The 16,892-nt window shown below is 56.3% G+C and overlaps 1 protein-coding gene across 2 annotated transcripts in view; it reads right to left on the bottom strand.

Annotated features, from left to right (window-relative positions):
• Window positions 1-1,169: 1,169 nt before the first annotated feature.
• The window catches only part of EXOC6B (exocyst complex component 6B), a 358,545-nt gene continuing 342,822 nt past the window's right edge, over window positions 1,170-16,892 (bottom strand). For both annotated transcript variants that reach the window (XM_053255095.1, XM_053255094.1), the window contains 2 exons: window positions 11,568-11,680; window positions 1,170-7,569 (listed from right to left, as the gene is read on the bottom strand). In XM_053255095.1, coding sequence (XP_053111070.1) covers window positions 7,443-7,569; window positions 11,568-11,680 — 240 coding nt within the window. In that variant the 3' untranslated portion in view covers window positions 1,170-7,442. The remainder of the gene's footprint in view (window positions 7,570-11,567; window positions 11,681-16,892) is intronic.

The following is a 16,892-nucleotide window of genomic DNA, read 5'->3' as shown; positions in this document are numbered from 1 at the left end:
GCTGGGCCTGTTCTTCTATATGCTTAACAATTTTATCCTTGGGAGTGCTTTCCATCAATTAGCCTGCAACAGACATTAAACTAACCGGCCTGTAATTTCCCGAATCCTCCTCCAATTTTTGAAAATCCGTGTTACATTAGCTACTTTCCAATCCTCCGGTACAGATCCTGACTGTAGGGATAAGTTATATATTTTTGCAAGGAGGTTGGCAATTTCACATTTGAGTTCTTTAAGGACTCTTGGATGGATACCATCTGGCCCTGGCGATTTGTTAATTTTCAGTTTTTCTGGACAGTTTAGAACGTCGTTTCTCGTCAGCTCTATCCGACTTAGTTCTTTAGCCTCTGTCCCTGAGAAGCTCTGTTCATGCACAGGTATAAGCTCAGTATCCTTCCCTGTGAAGACAGATGCAAAGAACCCATTTAGCTTCCCTGCAATCTCCATATGCTCCTTAATAACCCTTTTCTCTCCCTTGTCATTTAATGGCCCAACTGCCTCCCTGGCAGGTTTCCGGTTTCTGAAGTATTTAAGGAACTTTTTGTTATTCTCCTTGATGCTTTTAGAGAAATGTTCCTCAAACTCTCTTTTTGCCTCTCTTGTGGTCTCCTTGCATTTCTTATGCCTTAAGAAGTTGACTCTGCATGCAAGCCTGTAGATCTGAACTTACAGCTCAGCTTGGAAGTTCCTTCACCGATTCCTTCAATCCCTCCTTTGCTAGGAAAGGAAGCAGGAGAGAGAAGTGTATAAAGAGCAGAATCAAGTTTTAATCTTTTTCCAGTGTGCTCTCCTATTTGGCACTTTCATTATGGGTGAAGTTGTGGGGTGGAGACCAGGAAGAGAGCTTAGATCTGCTTCCAAACACTGGCCCAACTCAGGTGGCTCCCTTCTCCCTTCATTATATAGAGTCTGCTTGCCCCTCAGGCACTTTGTGGGTAATGCCCTGAAATGCTCTGTCCTGGTCCTTCTACCTCTGGACTGACTCCTCGGAGTGGCAGGGGCTCAGGGAAGGCTAACCCTGGGACCTTCTGCATGCCACTCAGTGGTGGCCCCATCTCTCTCTGCACAGATCTCTTTGTGGTGATTCCCAAGTGAGGGAGGAAAAAGAAAGGAAACCCTCCTGTCTCGCAGACCCCAATGAAAGAGATATCCACACAAAAGTACACTAACAATTCAATGACATGGTTTTTTAATAAAAGTTATGGCAGGATAATAAACGTTCAGGTCAAATCAACATGCTAATATCTACTGCAATTTCATCTGCAAAACCCTCATGCAGTCCAGCTCATTTCCTTAAATCAGTAGCTGTGCCAGCTCCCCAAGGAGAGATCCCTTTGAATTGAAACTTAAAAGTTTACTAAATATTTCCACTTTTTGTGCAAGGACTTGTGCAAAAGAAAGAAAGAAAAGCTGTTTTCACCCTATTAGTTTACAAAATATTCCCTCTCAAAAATCAAAACAAAGAAAAGAACAATAATTAAAACAACAACAATCAATTAACATCCTATTGTGACACTTGCAGATTGGGTGTGGAATGGGCAAAGAATGCACAGTTTCAACCAACTGGAAGCACTTGGGGCACTTCCCTCTTGACCTCAGGAAGAGAACTGGCTTCAAGGGCCCGGGCCCAGCAGAAGAGTGGGGCCCACCCACTCTTCTTTGATATTCAGAACTCTCCAAATTCTAACCAGTGTTTACCACTTGCCAACATGGCCATTTTTCAGATGGTCTACTCAACACAAACCAACTTTCCAGAGTAGTTTTGGTGTAGCGAGGTGGTCTCCTGAATGCTCCCAACACACAATAAGGTATCCAATAAATCTGGTTCAACCCGTTTTTCAGAGGGTTTCCAGGTTAATGACTGGAGAACCCAGAAGATCACTTGACCAAAAGTAACCTCACTGTGAATTCCGGACATCAGAAATGGGTTGTGAGAACCGGTGCTCACTCGGAGAGGATCAGGAAGCACGAGGTGCAGGCTAGTCCAGGAGGCAAACCTTAACGTGACGCATGGACCAAATTGCAGCTCATGCCATGCCATGAGCAGCTCAATCTTAAAAAGCTGGCCGGGGGTGGGGGGGGCAACCAAAGGAGGCACAGCTGCCTCTGCTTCCTGGAGCTCCGTTTGCTCCTCTCTTTCCCACCCCAGCAGTAGTGAGAGTTGGGCTGCCTGCAGGCTGGCCATTCATTGGCTAGAGCTGCATGATTAACTGCACAGCCCCACCTGACGAATGGCCAGCCTGCAGGCAGCACAACTCTAGGTGAGATGGGGCAGGAGAGAGAGGCACAGACGGTGCCTCCTATGGCTCCCCCCTCTGCCCCCGGCTCATTAAGAGGAGCTGCTCCTGCATCATGCTCTCCAGTTCCAGGCAAGGGACAGGCACAATGGCTGAGAAGTTGTCCTGGGGAACCCCCCCCCAAGGAATGGGGTTTGTGCCAGAGCACAGCTGTGGGGCACTCTGTGTCCTCCCTTCACTCTGCCATTGTGGCACTAAAGCACGAGCATCCAAGGCGACCGGCAAGCACTGTGGCAGCTACCCAAAAACATCACCTTTGCAAGTCACACACTAATAGGAAAGGTACAGGCTTGAACAAACAGCCTTGTGTTAAAAAAATTAAATCCCATACAAACGAATCACAAACAACAACAGGCAGTTTTCCCTTGTGAGGATGGAAAGTGGGGTCAGACTTAACCCAAGTGCAATACCAGCAGAGAACTTTGGCTCTCAATTCCAGCACAATGTTGGTGCCGAGGACGTTACCAGAAGGGCCCTTGTGCAGCGTCTTCTGTCCTGCACAGCAGCCCCCTCCAAACCGGGCTCCAAGCCCTGGCAGTTGCCTCTCTCTGTGTGTGTGTGTGTGTGTGTGTGTGTGTGCTCCCAGCAGGCTCTTCCTGTGGCCCTCCCCCTTTTCAAGTCAAGCAGCAACTGGGCTCTGATGGAGGAGAGGAGGAGAAGGGGGCCATCTTGCGGGCACCTCAAGCGGCTGCATGGGGCAAGCCCAGAGGGACACCCAGGATCCCTCTGAGGACCCTGGGTGCAGAGGGTGTTGGGGCACAGGCTGGCACCACAGGTATCCTTCTGCCCCAAGTGACGCTCGGATTGCTGGGCCAGCCCTGGGAGGGAGGGAGGGAGCTCAGCAGTGAGGTTTCCTCACACTCCAGGTTGCTCTTCTGCTCCTGATCAGCCCTTCAGCATCCACTGCAGAAGATATACCAGTCTTTTAACACGAGTAAATAGGATTGTTACAATCCTCTCTCTCTCTCTCGTTCTTTACAAAAGCAATCTGTTGGAATGATTAATTTTCTTTTGAAGGGATGGGAATGCCTTGCTTGGAACAAAATGTTAATTAGGAACAGAGCACCAAAATTCCATTTTTCATTCCCATTATGTGACTAGCGGTTTGGAGTTTGACCCTCCTGAAATTGGACACTCTCCAAATGAATCTCCATCTTGCCGAAAGGGGGGCTTCCTCAGCTCCTAAGTCTAAACTGCAAGCACCAGCTGGTCCACTCCGAGGATCTGGGCCAAGACTGGCTCATTCTGGCTGCTCCGAGAAGAAGCCGGCCACACCTGGAGCTGGCACTTCTGCTCTGCTGTGCTTTGAACTCAGCATCACACAGACTGGTCTCACTGGAGGCTCTGACACGGGGCACATTCAGGGAGAATGCCCTCTCCACGCTTGGCAAGACCACAGAAGGGAGCGTTTTTGTGGTGCAAATCACAGGCCCACCTTGAAACAGCCACCTCGGCCCACCTTGCTTCTCCCAGTCAGGGCCCGGCCTCTGCAGCCCAGCCAAGGTGAGAAAGCTCAGGGGGCAGTGAGGGAAGCTCCCTTTGCGTCCAGCATGGAGAAGTAGGACTTCCCTGCTGGCAGATGCAGCCCTGGCCCTCTCCGCAGAAAAACTGCTGACTGACCAACCCACAAAGGACAGGCCAGCCTCCCGCGACCGACACCCACCCCATGCCCCTGTGCCCTCCCCACTGCCCACAGGCTCTCCAGGGCCAGGCCAACTCTGAAAACCCAAGGGGCTGTCTGGAGGTACCTGTGAAGCAGCGCGACACCCAAGTCACGCGTCCTAGAATCCGTGACAACTCTGCAGAGCATGCTGGGACACACACCTGGCCACAGCAAAGCACAGCCACTTGGGACAGCCCAATGGGTCCTACATGGATGGGGGCGGCCCTCCTCCACTCCTCCTGAGGGGTCAGTGCCCCCGTGCGGACTCTCAATGCTCTCCGTGAATGCGCAGCTCATCTCAACTCAAAGGCAAACCCCTCGCGGGGTCCTCCTCCTCGCTGCTCCCTCCGGCACAACAGGGGCGGTCAGGATCTCCCAGCTGCCCAGAGAGTCCAGGTCAGAAGCTGGGAGAATAGAAGGGCGGAAAGATTTACGACTTGCAGACCACCAGTTGTGACAAGGGGATCTGTTTCCCTGGTCACAAAGGCACGGTGTTCATCCCTCACCCCGAGACAAAGCTGCACGAAGGGCAGGCTGCAGCCCCCCAAGGAAGCTGAACTGGAAACAGCAATCCAGCTGCACCCCTTGGGCTGCAAGGGAACAGCTGAAGCCATCCAAGTGTGCCTCTGGACGCTGCTGCAGGCAAATCACCCGCGTTGGCCAGGCAGCTTGGGCTCTCCTGCCCTCTTCTGTTCCCGCGGGCCCTTCGCAGGCCACTGGGGGCATGTGCAGCAGAAGCCAGGCTGGGCTTAGCCAGGGCAGAGATCCTGCACCCCTCTTCATGAGTCAGGCAGCAAAAAGGAGGCAAAACTGGGATGGGGCGGAGGACGCAGGTGGTCTGGGACCCGGGGAGAGGTCTGGGCAGCTCACACTCCACAGTCCTCTGGTTCCTCATCTCACAGACATTTTACCTCATTGGTCACATTATCCACAATATACACACACCTCAACTATTCCTAGACCAACCGTGGGCTGGTTTGGGCAGAGCTCAGTCCCTCGGGAGTGATGCGTAACACAGACTGGTAATCTAGTGATGCCTCAGTCAAAGGCCTTGCTGTGTAGCTGGACCACCAGAGGCCTCGGCCCCAACTCAGGAAGGGGTCCATCCCCTGAGGGCCCAGATGCTGCAATGTGTAGAAGGAGGGCCTGGCAGAAGCATTTCTTGTGAAAACGCCCCTGGGGCGCACAAGAGCTCGGCCAGGCTCTCAGTCAACTCCCATCTGTTTCAGTGGGATACAAGCCCATGCCACTGTCAACCACGCAGCCCTTCAGATGGGCCAGACACACTGCCAGTGGGCACTCAGAATCACCTCCACGAGGCCAGCCTAGGCGTTCCTAGCAGTCCCCCTGAGCATACCCATGGTTTGGAAGCAGGAGGCCTCAGACCGGCTGCCCCCCAGTTGTGGTTGAGAGATCTGGGCTTGTTTTGGCTAGGTCCTACTCAGAAGCTCCAACTCCCAAGATTGATCTAGGAGTAGGAAATCCTTGGCACGCTGACGCCCTCCCTTGGTCACTGAACAGCAGGGATGCCTGGCTGCTCCATTCGCCCCACACTCACCCACTCAAGCAGTCGGGCCCCTCCGCCCCCACCCCCTGGTCTGGTCCTGCCAACGCTCTCTGCTTTGGCTGCCTCCTTTCCAAGCAACCTCAGACCCTTGAGAAACAACCAGTTCATCATTCACTGGGACGACACGGGAGCTGGGCAAGAGCCCTGGCACACTGCAGCAGATTTGCCCCCGAAGCTCCTTGCCCCAGCAGAAGTCTGGCTCTCGGCACAAGCACCTGCACTCTCTCAAGGCAAGGGAAGCCAGTCTGAACCAAGGGCAGGGGTGGAAACACTGCATGCAAGGGGCGAAGGCAGGTCCCACTTTCTGGTTTGCGACTCCCTTTTGGGAAAAGACCTTGAAAAAGGAAGTTCCTCACTCAGCGCTTTCCACAAGTGTGAAGGCAAAGGCCCCGCAGTGGTCCTGCTGCTGCTCCAAGAACAGGGGAGGATGGAACCAAAACCACACACAGCCATCGATCATCCCAGTGCTGGCCAATCCCGGCTAAACACATTCACCAGCACGATTTCTCTCCAGCTGAAGAGAAATGCTGCTGAAGCCACATCAAAAGAACCAGCTTGCAGTTGAAAATGTGGCCAGGACAGCAACTGAGGCACAGCTCCCAAGCAAGCAGTCTAGTCCAGGTGACGCCAGGATCCCAGAGAAAAACCCAAGACTCGGCACTGGACGAGGGCTTGGTGGCAGGTCCCTTCCCAAAGCACCACCACCTGCCACGTCCCTGGAAGGTTTAGACACACAAGCTGGTCCTTACACACACACACACACACACACACACACACACACACACACACACACACACACACACAGCTGCATTTTGAGTGAAAGCATGGAGCAAACCAGAGAACCTGGCCCATGGCAGTGCAAAAACAAAAGGCAAAGTGAAACTGGCTTTGGGGTCTCCCTCCAGCCACGGCCCTCCGTTGCTCCCTTTAATGTCATGACTGGGACAAAGATGGTGGGCGGCCCGACTGTTCCCAGCAGGAAAAATGGCTCCAGCACCCGGAAGCGCCACCAGCACTCTGCCTGTGGAAAGTGTGTGTGTGGCTCCCGGGAGCAGGCGAGAGGGATGGGATGCCTCTGGCAAGTTAACTTGCTTGTCCAAACTGACTGGTAGCTTCTGCTCCCAAATGCCACCATTGGGTGGAGACAGGGAGAGATCTCACTCTCTCCTTCTTAGTGGACTCAGTGTAGACCTGAAATGGGAAGAGGAGGTGAAGAGCTGGAATGGAAGGTGGTCTCTGCTCTTTCAAGGGCCAAGTTACAGAACGGTTTCCAGCCCAGGCTGCCTGTTGTGGTGCAGCAAAAGAGCCACCTGGGAATCCCAACACATTCACCAGATTCTGGAGGCTCTTTGAGAAGCAAGATGTTGAAAGGAGGACACACAGAGCTGCTTCATCAGAAGTCCAGGGGCTGATTACTTAGCAGTTCACCCCCCTCCCCCCCCAAAGCACAGCCAGGTGAACATTTCCTAAGCCGTCCCACCCCACAGACCCCACACCTAACGTTCAGATCCATGTTACAGGCAGCCCGGAAGCTCCTGTGCACAGAAACCCCCAGGAGCCTGGAGTGCACATCTGGCACCCCAACCCTTAACAACAACAATAACAAAAAAAAGCTGGCACAGTTGAGGCCAAAATCCAGCCACTAGATCCACTGGCCTTTGGCGTGCAGAAAAGTCCCGGGGCTTTGAGTGCTGGGATCCAGTTCCATCTTTACAATCAGGCTCCAAGCTCCTGAAAATGGGAGGTGTTTGGAGGAGCAGCCAATGCCCCCCACTCCCTGCAAGGATGCTGGGCAAGACTCCACCCAGCCCCTTCATGGTGCAGAGTCTGTCCACAGAGAAGGGCTCTGCCGGGACTCTGGGCCCCCAACGCCTCTCCGAGCCCCCACCACCAGGCACCACCTGCCCTGCCAGCCCCCTCACGAGTGATGGCTGTTGATGAGGCCGCGCAGCTGCTTGGCCACCGTCTCGATCAGCTTCTGCTTGTCTCTCTCGTTCTTCCGGAACTGGGCAAAGACGTTGTTCTTGCGACTCGTGTCCTTCATCCTGCCCGGAGAGAAAGAAGCCGGTCAGCCGCAGAAAGGCACCCATGGAAAGGCTGGCTGGAAGGACCCGTCCCCAAAGTGCCCTCCTCAGAGCCTGGAGCACCACCAGCCAGTCCTCCACTTCACTGGCCCAGGAAGCCGGATGCCCGGCCCCCACGGCTGCCAGAGATGGGGCCCTTCCCGGCCATGCAAAGCATCCCCTCTTGCCACGGGAGGGGTCCAGAGGCCCAGCTCTGCCTGGGCCAGTCCGGCTGGCGAGCACACAGGAGGGAGGCTTCTGCAGGCGCCAGCGCTTGCCTCTGGGGTGCCCTCCTGGGGAAGCCCAGCCTGCCACCTCCCTGCAGAGTTTGTGCTGGTGGTGGGGTTGGCAGAGAGGGTGATCGGGAGGGATGCCCGATGCGCCTTTTCAATGATCTCCTCCACTGTGGGGGTTTTAGCCAGCGCTGCTGCTGAAGGCAAAGAGACTTGCAGAAGCAACCCCTGGCTGGGCCCAAGCAGCACCCTCCAGATGCCCGCCTCCCTCAGCCCTGTCTCGACACGCTTCTGTGGCTCGTTGCCCAAATGACAAACACACCCTGAGATCTGGTATATGGGAGCCCTTCACATCGAGAGAAACAGGCACTTGCTACGAGGGTGAGGTGCATCTTCATGACCAGAAAGGGTGTGTGGAGGGAAGGACCCCGGGAAGCTGGACTGCCTGGGGTGCTCCATGTACACCCCCCAACGAGATCCTGGGCAGTACGCAGGAATGGAGGACAGCCAGGTCTCCGAGTCCCACTGTAAACAACAACACCCACTGTGGTGGGGGCTGATGAGAGTTGTCATCCAACACAACATCTGGGGATCCAGATCCTAGCTTAGCCTCCCTCCGGTCAAAATACCTCTGTCGTGGCGACACGTCTCTTGGTCACGTCAGAGAGTGACACAACTTTGGGAACTGGCGACAGATAGATAGGATGTGCACGGACATGTTTGGAGGCAGGGTGGGTCGTTTAAGGGCCAAGGAGGGTGCCCTTACCTGCCCCACCACTCACCCCCCCTGGAACTCTCCCCAACGTTGGTGGTGTAGGGCTGCAGCATTCCTCCTTGCTGCCCCAGTCAGCGTCGTACCAGAAGTGGCCAACGCATACCCTCCCTGCCCCCTAAAGGACCCCCCACACACCTCCGAACCAGAGCTGAGCCCTGGACTCTCAAGCCAATTCAAAAAAGGAGCGCCACACTGGTTCGTGCACATCCCGATAGATAGACAGATCAACCTATCTTCTTCATACAACTTTTAAAAAGACAGTCAAGGCACATTTATTCACCCAGGCTTTTAATTAGATACTGTTTTAATAGTTTGATTATTTTAAATAGTTTTAATGTTGTTTTAAATCTTAAATTATTGTAATGTTTTAATCTTCTATTTGTTGTTGTATTGTTTTGTTGTAAACCGCCCAGAGACTTGCAGTATACAAATATGTTAAGTAAATAATTTAGATAGATAGATAGACAGATAGGTAGATAATCCACCCATCTATCCTTCCATCACACCCGCTCGACTGATTTGGTGTGTGTGTAAGCAGCTCATGAGGTCAGAGAAGGAGGCTGAAACAGTGGCCTCCTCTTCAGACCGGTCTTCTCCGACTGGGACCTAGATTCGCTGAGGTTACGAAATGTGGGTCCCGCCTGTGTTCAATACCTGTTTTCAAACTCTAAGCAGGGAAAGCACCTTCAGACATGGGATGGACAAAGGGTGGATCTATGCCATACAACCAGCCAGCACATCAGGAATAAATTAGAAGCTTTGTGGGGCACGGCCGGGGTGTGTGTGTGAGTCCGACAAAAGGGTCTCGCTACCTGGCTGAGTCCCTTTGGGGCTATCACGCTACGGATAACAGCAAAGGGAGGAGGAAGTTAATGGCCGGACCCCTCAGCCAAACACTCATCAAACTGCCCCAGGTTTGGTTGAAGTTAATCTGTGAGCAGAAAGAGCAGCCGGGGGGGGGGGCGGCTGGGCTTCAGCGGCAATTAGGGGGTCGGAGATGCTAAAGTTACAGGAGAGCTGCGGCTTCCCAGAGCACTCGGTGGCGCCTCTCCATCGCAGAGGGCTCCATTGACACTGCACAATACAAGGATTCATGGCCAAGCGAAGGAAAGAAGCACCCCCTCCCCGCCCAGCAAGATACTTACTCACGCGATATCCTGCAAGGAGGGAGTGAGGAGGGGGAGAGAGAGACAAACCAGGACAAGAAGTTAGCAGCAGGGCTGACGACACGGCCATTGCAAGGGGACTCTGGCACAGCAAACCCCCCAGCCCCCGCCCCCCCAAGCCCTTCTGCTCTTGGAGACCAGCATCAGTGGCTTGGCACGGGGCACAAAGCAGGACACGGGGAGGGGGAGGCACCCATGGGGGAAGCAAGGCCCACTTGGGGACCCTCCTCTGGCCCAGGCAAGAAGCCCGCAATGGGGACTGGTCAAGTGCCAGTCTCAGCCCAGCCCCGACTGGCAAGAGGAGGCCCAGCATCCGGCCACTGAGCAGAGGTGGCCAGGGCCAACAGATCTGGCAAGCAGAAGCAAGCGACGGCAACGCCCTTCACAAGCAGGCTGGAGCAGAGCAGACAGAGCGGCCTCCTCCTCCTCCGCCCAGAGCCCTCCCGCTGAGGCCCATCCCAGGCTGCAGGCAGCGGCTGAACTGGAGCTGGGCCCCTCCCTCGGTGCGCTGGCACAGGGCGAGGCCCCTCCCGCCACCGCCCGGGAGTACAGGGCTGCGCAGGCGCCCAGAGGGAAATGCCCCACGCTGCCCATAGAGCACCAGCCAGCGGCGGGAGTCTCTTCCCCACGTGGCCCCCCAGTGGCCAGGAGGGCTGCCAGCCAGCCACAGCTCCCTGCCGGGCTCCCAAGGAGAGCTGCCCGGCTGCTGCCAGCTCGGACACACCAGACTCAGCATCCTGCTTCCCGCAGGGGCTGGCCAGAGGCTTCTGGGGGGCCCACAAGCAGAGCAGGCAGGCAGGCCGCCTGTGAAGGTGGAGGCCCCATCCAGCACGGTGGCTAGCAGCCGCGGCCCCTTCTCCAATCTACCCAAGCCCTTTTCCCAATCAGCAAAGCTGGTGGTCATCACCAGGCCTTGTGGCAGCAAATGGCATCAGCAGGGCCTTGTGGCCACGCCTGTCCCCTGGGAGAGCCCTGCAAGCCAGAAGCAGCGGCGGGGGGTGGGGGGCAGCTGTGTGGCTTCTCAAGGCATCTGGTGGGCCACTGTGAGAAACAGGGCGCAGGACTAGAGGGCCCCTGGGCCTGATCCAGCAGTCAGGCTCTTCTGGTGCTAAGGGTGCTGGACATGACGTGTGTGTGTGTGTGTGTGCGCGCACAGCAGGGGGAGGGGCAGTGATGACTGCTGCCTGAACAAAGTGAGCCATGCCATGGGGGGGTGGGTGGGGGGGGAGGCCAGTAACCACCCTTTTGTGGCTTGTGCTAGGGCTTATGCACGGTCAGGGGAGGCTGAGCTGCAGTGCTGGCAACTGGGCCCACCCACAGGAAGGAGGGGAGGGGAAGACCCCACGGCAGGCAGGGAATTGGGCACTGGGCTCTTTGGGTAGCACAGATGTTCAGCGGGAAGTGGAGACGGCCCAGGTGAGAGGGCCCATGCGGCTGTGATGGAGACACCCTGCCCCGAGGCAACTTCCCCATCCATACTGCTGGTCCCTTGGACCGTGTGTGCTACGCCTTCCCATGCATGGCTGGAGTTCTCTCCACACTGCCTGGACAACTCACAGAGATCAACCAACCAACCAACCAACCAACAGAACGAAGCTCATGAGGCCCGGCCGGTGACCGCGCTGACCAAGGGCAGGAGGAGGGAGCGGGTGCAATCAGCACAGCAGAGCACGCAAAAGCCACAGCCACCGCACAGGAGCAGCAGCAGCAGCAGCAGCCAGAGGGGAGGCAGGAAACGCTTCTGGCTTGGCCAAGCAAGCAGAGCAGCCAGGGAGCCCTCAGACGGACTCAGCGGCTGGCACTCACTTCTCCAGCAGGATCAGTGCAGTCGTCGGGTTCACGCGAAGGTATCTGCAGGTTGGCTGTCCATAGTCGGCGAGGTATGTTGACCAGTCCCACTGGAGGAACAAATCTAAGAGCTGAGAGAGAGAGAGAGAGAGCGCACAACGGTTATGGCAAAGAGCAACGTGCCACTGGGAAGGCTGGGCAACTGGAGCTGTCTGCAGGTGGGGTGGGATGCTGCTTGTTCTGGGTTCAAGACGGACCTCTGGCCAACCTTGGCCAATCCACTCCTGCTGCCACATCCAGACTAACCCGTCTCCTTCCTCAGACAAGGGTGCTTTTGGAATTGGCTCTCTTCTCCCGAGGCTGGGCTGACTGGGCCCTGGGCTTCGAGGTACGGGGCCAGAGGAGGTGGAGGCCTGGCTGCAAGAAGGACTCGGCTGCGAGGCTGTGCTGGCCAGCTGGGCTCAGTCCTGTGGGGCTGAACTGGTGAGGGAGAAGAGCAAACTGGGCTGCTCAAACTCTCACAGGGAGCCACAGATGAACCTCAAACTGCAGCCCACTCCAGGGCACTTTCCAGACTAACTGCTCAACAGCAGCAAAATGCCTCCGTTCAGGCAAGTTGCATTTGAAACGTCAGCAGCAGGGGGAGCAGAGTCTCGCGGAAACGTACAACCCGGGGAAGACAGCAACTTCTTTACGCCGGATATATGACATCATAGCACAATATTGCAGCGATTAAATTTCAAACAAGGCATCAGAAATGTGAGCGGCACCCTGCTGTCAGTGTAGGGACTGCAATGTCACAACACAGGAAGTGTGGAAGCACACTGCCAAGATCCGCCGTGACCCCGTTGCAGGGTGTAATCTGGAAAGCACTCAGGAAGCTGAAGTGAGGCTGGGATTCACCCGGTTTGAGCCCCTGAGGAATAAGAGGGAGCTGAAGTTCCTCTCCACACAAATGCGGCCAAGCACTGCGAGAGCAGCACAAACTCCAGGAAACACGCTTGAAGCCCAGGACCGGCAACGAGGATGCACAGATGGCCTAAGGGTGACGGGAGGCTTCGGAGGTCTCATCCAGAGGGAGAAATGGCCCCAGTGACACACCCCACCCTGGCAATGGCCTGAGCTGCCCGCTGGGCCCCTCGGGAGTGACGTGGCTTCCTGTGAGGGAGCCCCAAAGGGCCGGGGCACCACGGACCCCCTGCCAGAGCAGTGGAAAGAGCTGTGCCTTCGGGGGGGCCGGAGAGGTGGGCCCATGGCAGGAGGCTGGCGAGGCGCAGGGGGCAAGCCTGAAACCCACGCCCTGCCTGCAGGGAGAGGCCCTGAGCCGGCCGTGGCCTACGGCAAGGGGAGGCAGCAGGGCGCAGGGCTCCAGACCTGGTCCCGTGAAGGGAGGGGGCACTTCTCATAGGGAAAGCCGTGCTGCAGCCAGTGGGAACCCCGTGCAGGCATGCAAAGCCCTTCAGCCAGGACGCTGGCCTGGAGAAAGGAGCAAGTGGCCCCAGGCACACCTCTCGCCACAGAAGGGCTGCGGCGGCGGCGGCGGCTGCTGCTCCCAAGCAGAGTCCAGCCCTCTTCTGGCCCAGAACGTGCGAGAGGCGGCAGTGATGGATGGCCTGTGTGTTTTACAGCCGTGGAGAACGATCCATCTTGTGGACACGCGGCCTGGCTGGGGATGCCTCTCCAGACCCCCGCCAGCTCCCCCCTCCCTCCCTCCCTCCCTCTCTCGCAGGGCGGCCGCTGGAGTCCTCCCCCCCCGCCCCCCCCGCATGGGGCTGCCTGTGAAGCCTGGCCGGAGGGCGGGAAGTTCTTTCCCTGGGAGCCCTGACAACCCAGGGCGATTTATCTGTCACATAAATGTGGTTTTATTGGTTTTACTGTTTAAACTTTTCACCTCCGCCGCTAAATCAGGGCGCGGGGAGTGGGGGAGAGCAGCACAGCCTCCCTGAAGCACGGCTCCTCCACTCCTGCAGCCGCTGCCTTCTGGGGCAGATTCCAAAATAAAAATATGCAAATACCATTAATTCTTCCAGCCCAAGAGCCGAGGACGGTGCTGCTCCATAAATCAAGCCTGACAGCAGGCACACTGGAGGTGGGGCAGCGGAGAGCAACAGGCAGCCCATTCAGCCGGGACGCGGGGAGGGCGCTGCTGCTGCCGCCGCTGCCGCTGCCTGCCGGGGGACGTGCAGGAAGGCCTGCGACTGCAACCCTGGAGCGCACCAGGGAGACAGGCGGGGGCCGGGGAGCCTGCTCTCCCCCTCCGGGAAGTGGGGCAGGCAGGGAGAGGTCCTAGGGAGTTCAGCCTCCCAAACGCGGAGGGCAGAATCCCAGGGCCAGAGCGCCATGCCCACCTGCCCCGGGTTCCGCGGCAGGATGGGCCACACCTCGCCCCTGCCTCACCCGGGACCTCGCCCAGGCCCAGGCCAGACTGCCACAGCCCGGAAACACCACCAGGCAGGGGCAGGCAGAGCAGGCATTGCCAGGAGACCATGGAGAGGAAGGCAGAGGGCTGACAACCCCCGGGGAGCTGAGACCACCGGTGTGGCCACTCCCTTAGGCAGCGGTGGCAGCAGAAGCAGGGAGTGGCTTCATGCTTCGGGGTCAATGCTGGGCAAAGCCACTTCGAACAACACTAGCAGCATTGAGGGCAGCAGCCCCTCCCCTCTGCTCTCGGGTTTTGTTTTGAAACAAGTTCACATGGCATGCTCCGTGTTTTTCTTCTAGCCAATGGGGGGGGGGAGCATTCCTCTTCTCATGCTAATGATTCTACATCAGTGCCTCTCCCTATTTGCTCTGGCATTTTCAGAAAGAGTAGCTTAAAACCAGCATTTTAAAATTCCAGAAATAGGTCGAGACAAGCTAGAATTCGCAAGACAAAGCCCAATCTGTGTGTGGAGTGGGTCCAAGGATCTCAAAGAGAATTGGGGGTAAATTTGTCTGGTGTGTGAACGCACAAACTCTCTTCCAAAGGAGATTTGGGGCAGAAGCCCTGTCTGTAAAGCCTCCAGCAGCAGCAGCAGCAGCAGCAGCAGCAGCTCAGAAATCCTTCCTGTTCTGCCAGCACACAGCAGCCTTCACAGCCGTCGAATGTCCCTTCCTGAATGCAGGAGCAGACACCCTACGCATTAAGAGGCATGTAATCCCAGGCCCTGTTCGGCCCTTACGGTGTCCCCCTGGATGGCTTCTGCAGCACAAGCTCATGGCTGTGAGAGACCACAGGACCCGCACTCAAAGCAGGACTCTCCCAGACACTCCCCCCACCCAAGCAGCCCCATCCCAAATACTTGGGGTGAGCAACAGTTCAACAATTCCGTGAGCCACTACACTTAAATGGCAATTAAAGGGCAGGAACAAATGCCACAAGGAACGTCCCCCTCTCTACTGGCTTCACCTTCTTTCAGGGTTTCATCAGATCAGCACTGAAACGAGGACTGACACGAAGGTGCTTCCTAAGCCGGGAGATGTCCCGGGGACGGCCCCGGTTCCCCTTGGGTGGTAGAACTCGGTGTGAAATACATGCTTTTTAAAGAGCTATACAAGCAGAGTTGAAGTGAGGCCAACCTTCCCACCCTGCTCCACTTCAGATACGGATATTTATATACCCCTTTTCAACCAAAGACCCCCAAGCTGTTTCCATCAATACAAATCAAGACATAAAATGGCTCTCAGATCCCCTGAGAGAGACCCTGAACAACACAGGTGCATCACATTTTCATAAGGGCAACCGCAGCCCTGCTGGATCAGGCCTCAGGAGGCCTCTCTAGCCCATCACTCTGGTTCCCACAGTAGCCCACCAGAGGCTCAAGAAGCCACCGGAGGTGAAGGCATGCCCCCCCCCAACGCCTGCCGCAGGCCCTCTGCCATCTTGCAGGGCTCTGTCCCCCAACTGAAAGTGGCCCAGCTGACGATTCTTCCACACAGGGACCCCCTTGGATGAAACTGGCCAGGCAGGGGGCCACCCAAACCAGTCAGAACCATTTGCAGGCTCTGTTCCAATCATAGCCACTAATGGAGGCAAGACCAGAGAGTGAGGCCTCATCCCAGAGCAACCAGCCCTGGCCTCTGCCCAGAAATGTTCCCAGAGGAGGGGACAGAGCTCAGGAGGAGGGCGTGCAGAAGTCCTGGATTCAAGTCAGCCCCTTTGAGATGGGCGGTAGATCAAATCAAATCCTGCACCCTCCAGTACAAAAAGGGATCAGGTAGCAAGTGATGGGACATGCACAAGGCAATTCATCACTCCCTCGGCCAAGGGAGCTCCTGATCACAAGCGCTCAGGGGCGTAGCAAGGTTGGAGGGGGCCCAGAGACCAGATTGCAAGTGGACGATGCAAGTCATTGAATGGTACTTGGGAAAGACCGGCTGTTCTGGTAGCTCCAGGTCTGAACACTCACATCAGTTTCAGAGGATGAATACAACTGAAGGAAGCCCGGGCGGGTGCGCAGCTGGGGGAGTCAGTCATGTGACCTGCTTCTGAGGGGGCCCCCAAGGCAGTGGGCCCCCAGACAACTGTCTCCCCTTGCCCTATGATAGTTACGCCCCTCCATGCTCTGCCTCTTCCCGCAGTCACACACCTCCAGCCGCTTATGGTGAACAAAGCAAGAGCCAAAGTCTTTCCCACCCTCCACGCCCTTTGGCTTCTTCGGAGGTTTCCTCCCTGGTGGCTGAGGAGACCCATTCCCACTTCACCCAGATGTGCCATCTATGGTGCCCCTGGCTCCCAGCGGGGGGGGGGGGGGGCGCTATGGTGATTGGATGAAGGAAGTAATGTATGCTCCCCCACCCCACAAGAGGAGAGCTGGTCTTGTGGCAGCAAGTGTGACTTGTGCCCTTAAGCTAAGCAGGATCCACCCTGGTTGCATACGAAAGGGAGACTAGAAGTGTGAGCACTGGAAGATCTTCCCCTCTGGGGATGGAGCCGCTCTGGGAAGAGCATCCCAGGTTCCAAGTTCCCTCCCTGGCAGCATCTTCAAGACAGGGCTGAGAGAGATTTCTGCCTGCAACCTTGGAGAAGCCACTGCCAGTCTGTGAAGACAATGCTGAGCTAGATAGTCCGATGGTCTGACTCAGTATATGGCAGCTGCCTATGTTCCTACCCCACCCCTGAACCCTTTCATGCTGCTGAGGCCTTGCTTTTCCTGGAATGAAAACATGGTCCTTAAGAGAGTGCTAATTTCCTCATAAAAACCCAGCCATGCTCATCCTCATGGGCAAGATCCCACTATAAGTTTACTCAGAAGAAATCTCATTCAGCAAAGATCTTGCTTCTCTCTGCATCTTGCCTCTTCATGAAGAGCTTCTTCCTTGCCCTGCTCTTCAAAAGAGGCTAATCTCCACAGTTCAGTCACT

This window comes from Hemicordylus capensis, chromosome 5 (genome assembly GCF_027244095.1).
Source record: "Hemicordylus capensis ecotype Gifberg chromosome 5, rHemCap1.1.pri, whole genome shotgun sequence".
In the NCBI taxonomy this organism is placed as follows: domain Eukaryota; kingdom Metazoa; phylum Chordata; class Lepidosauria; order Squamata; family Cordylidae; genus Hemicordylus; species Hemicordylus capensis.
The sequence above is the reverse complement of the archived record's forward strand: the minus strand, read 5'-3'. Positions and strand labels throughout refer to the sequence as shown.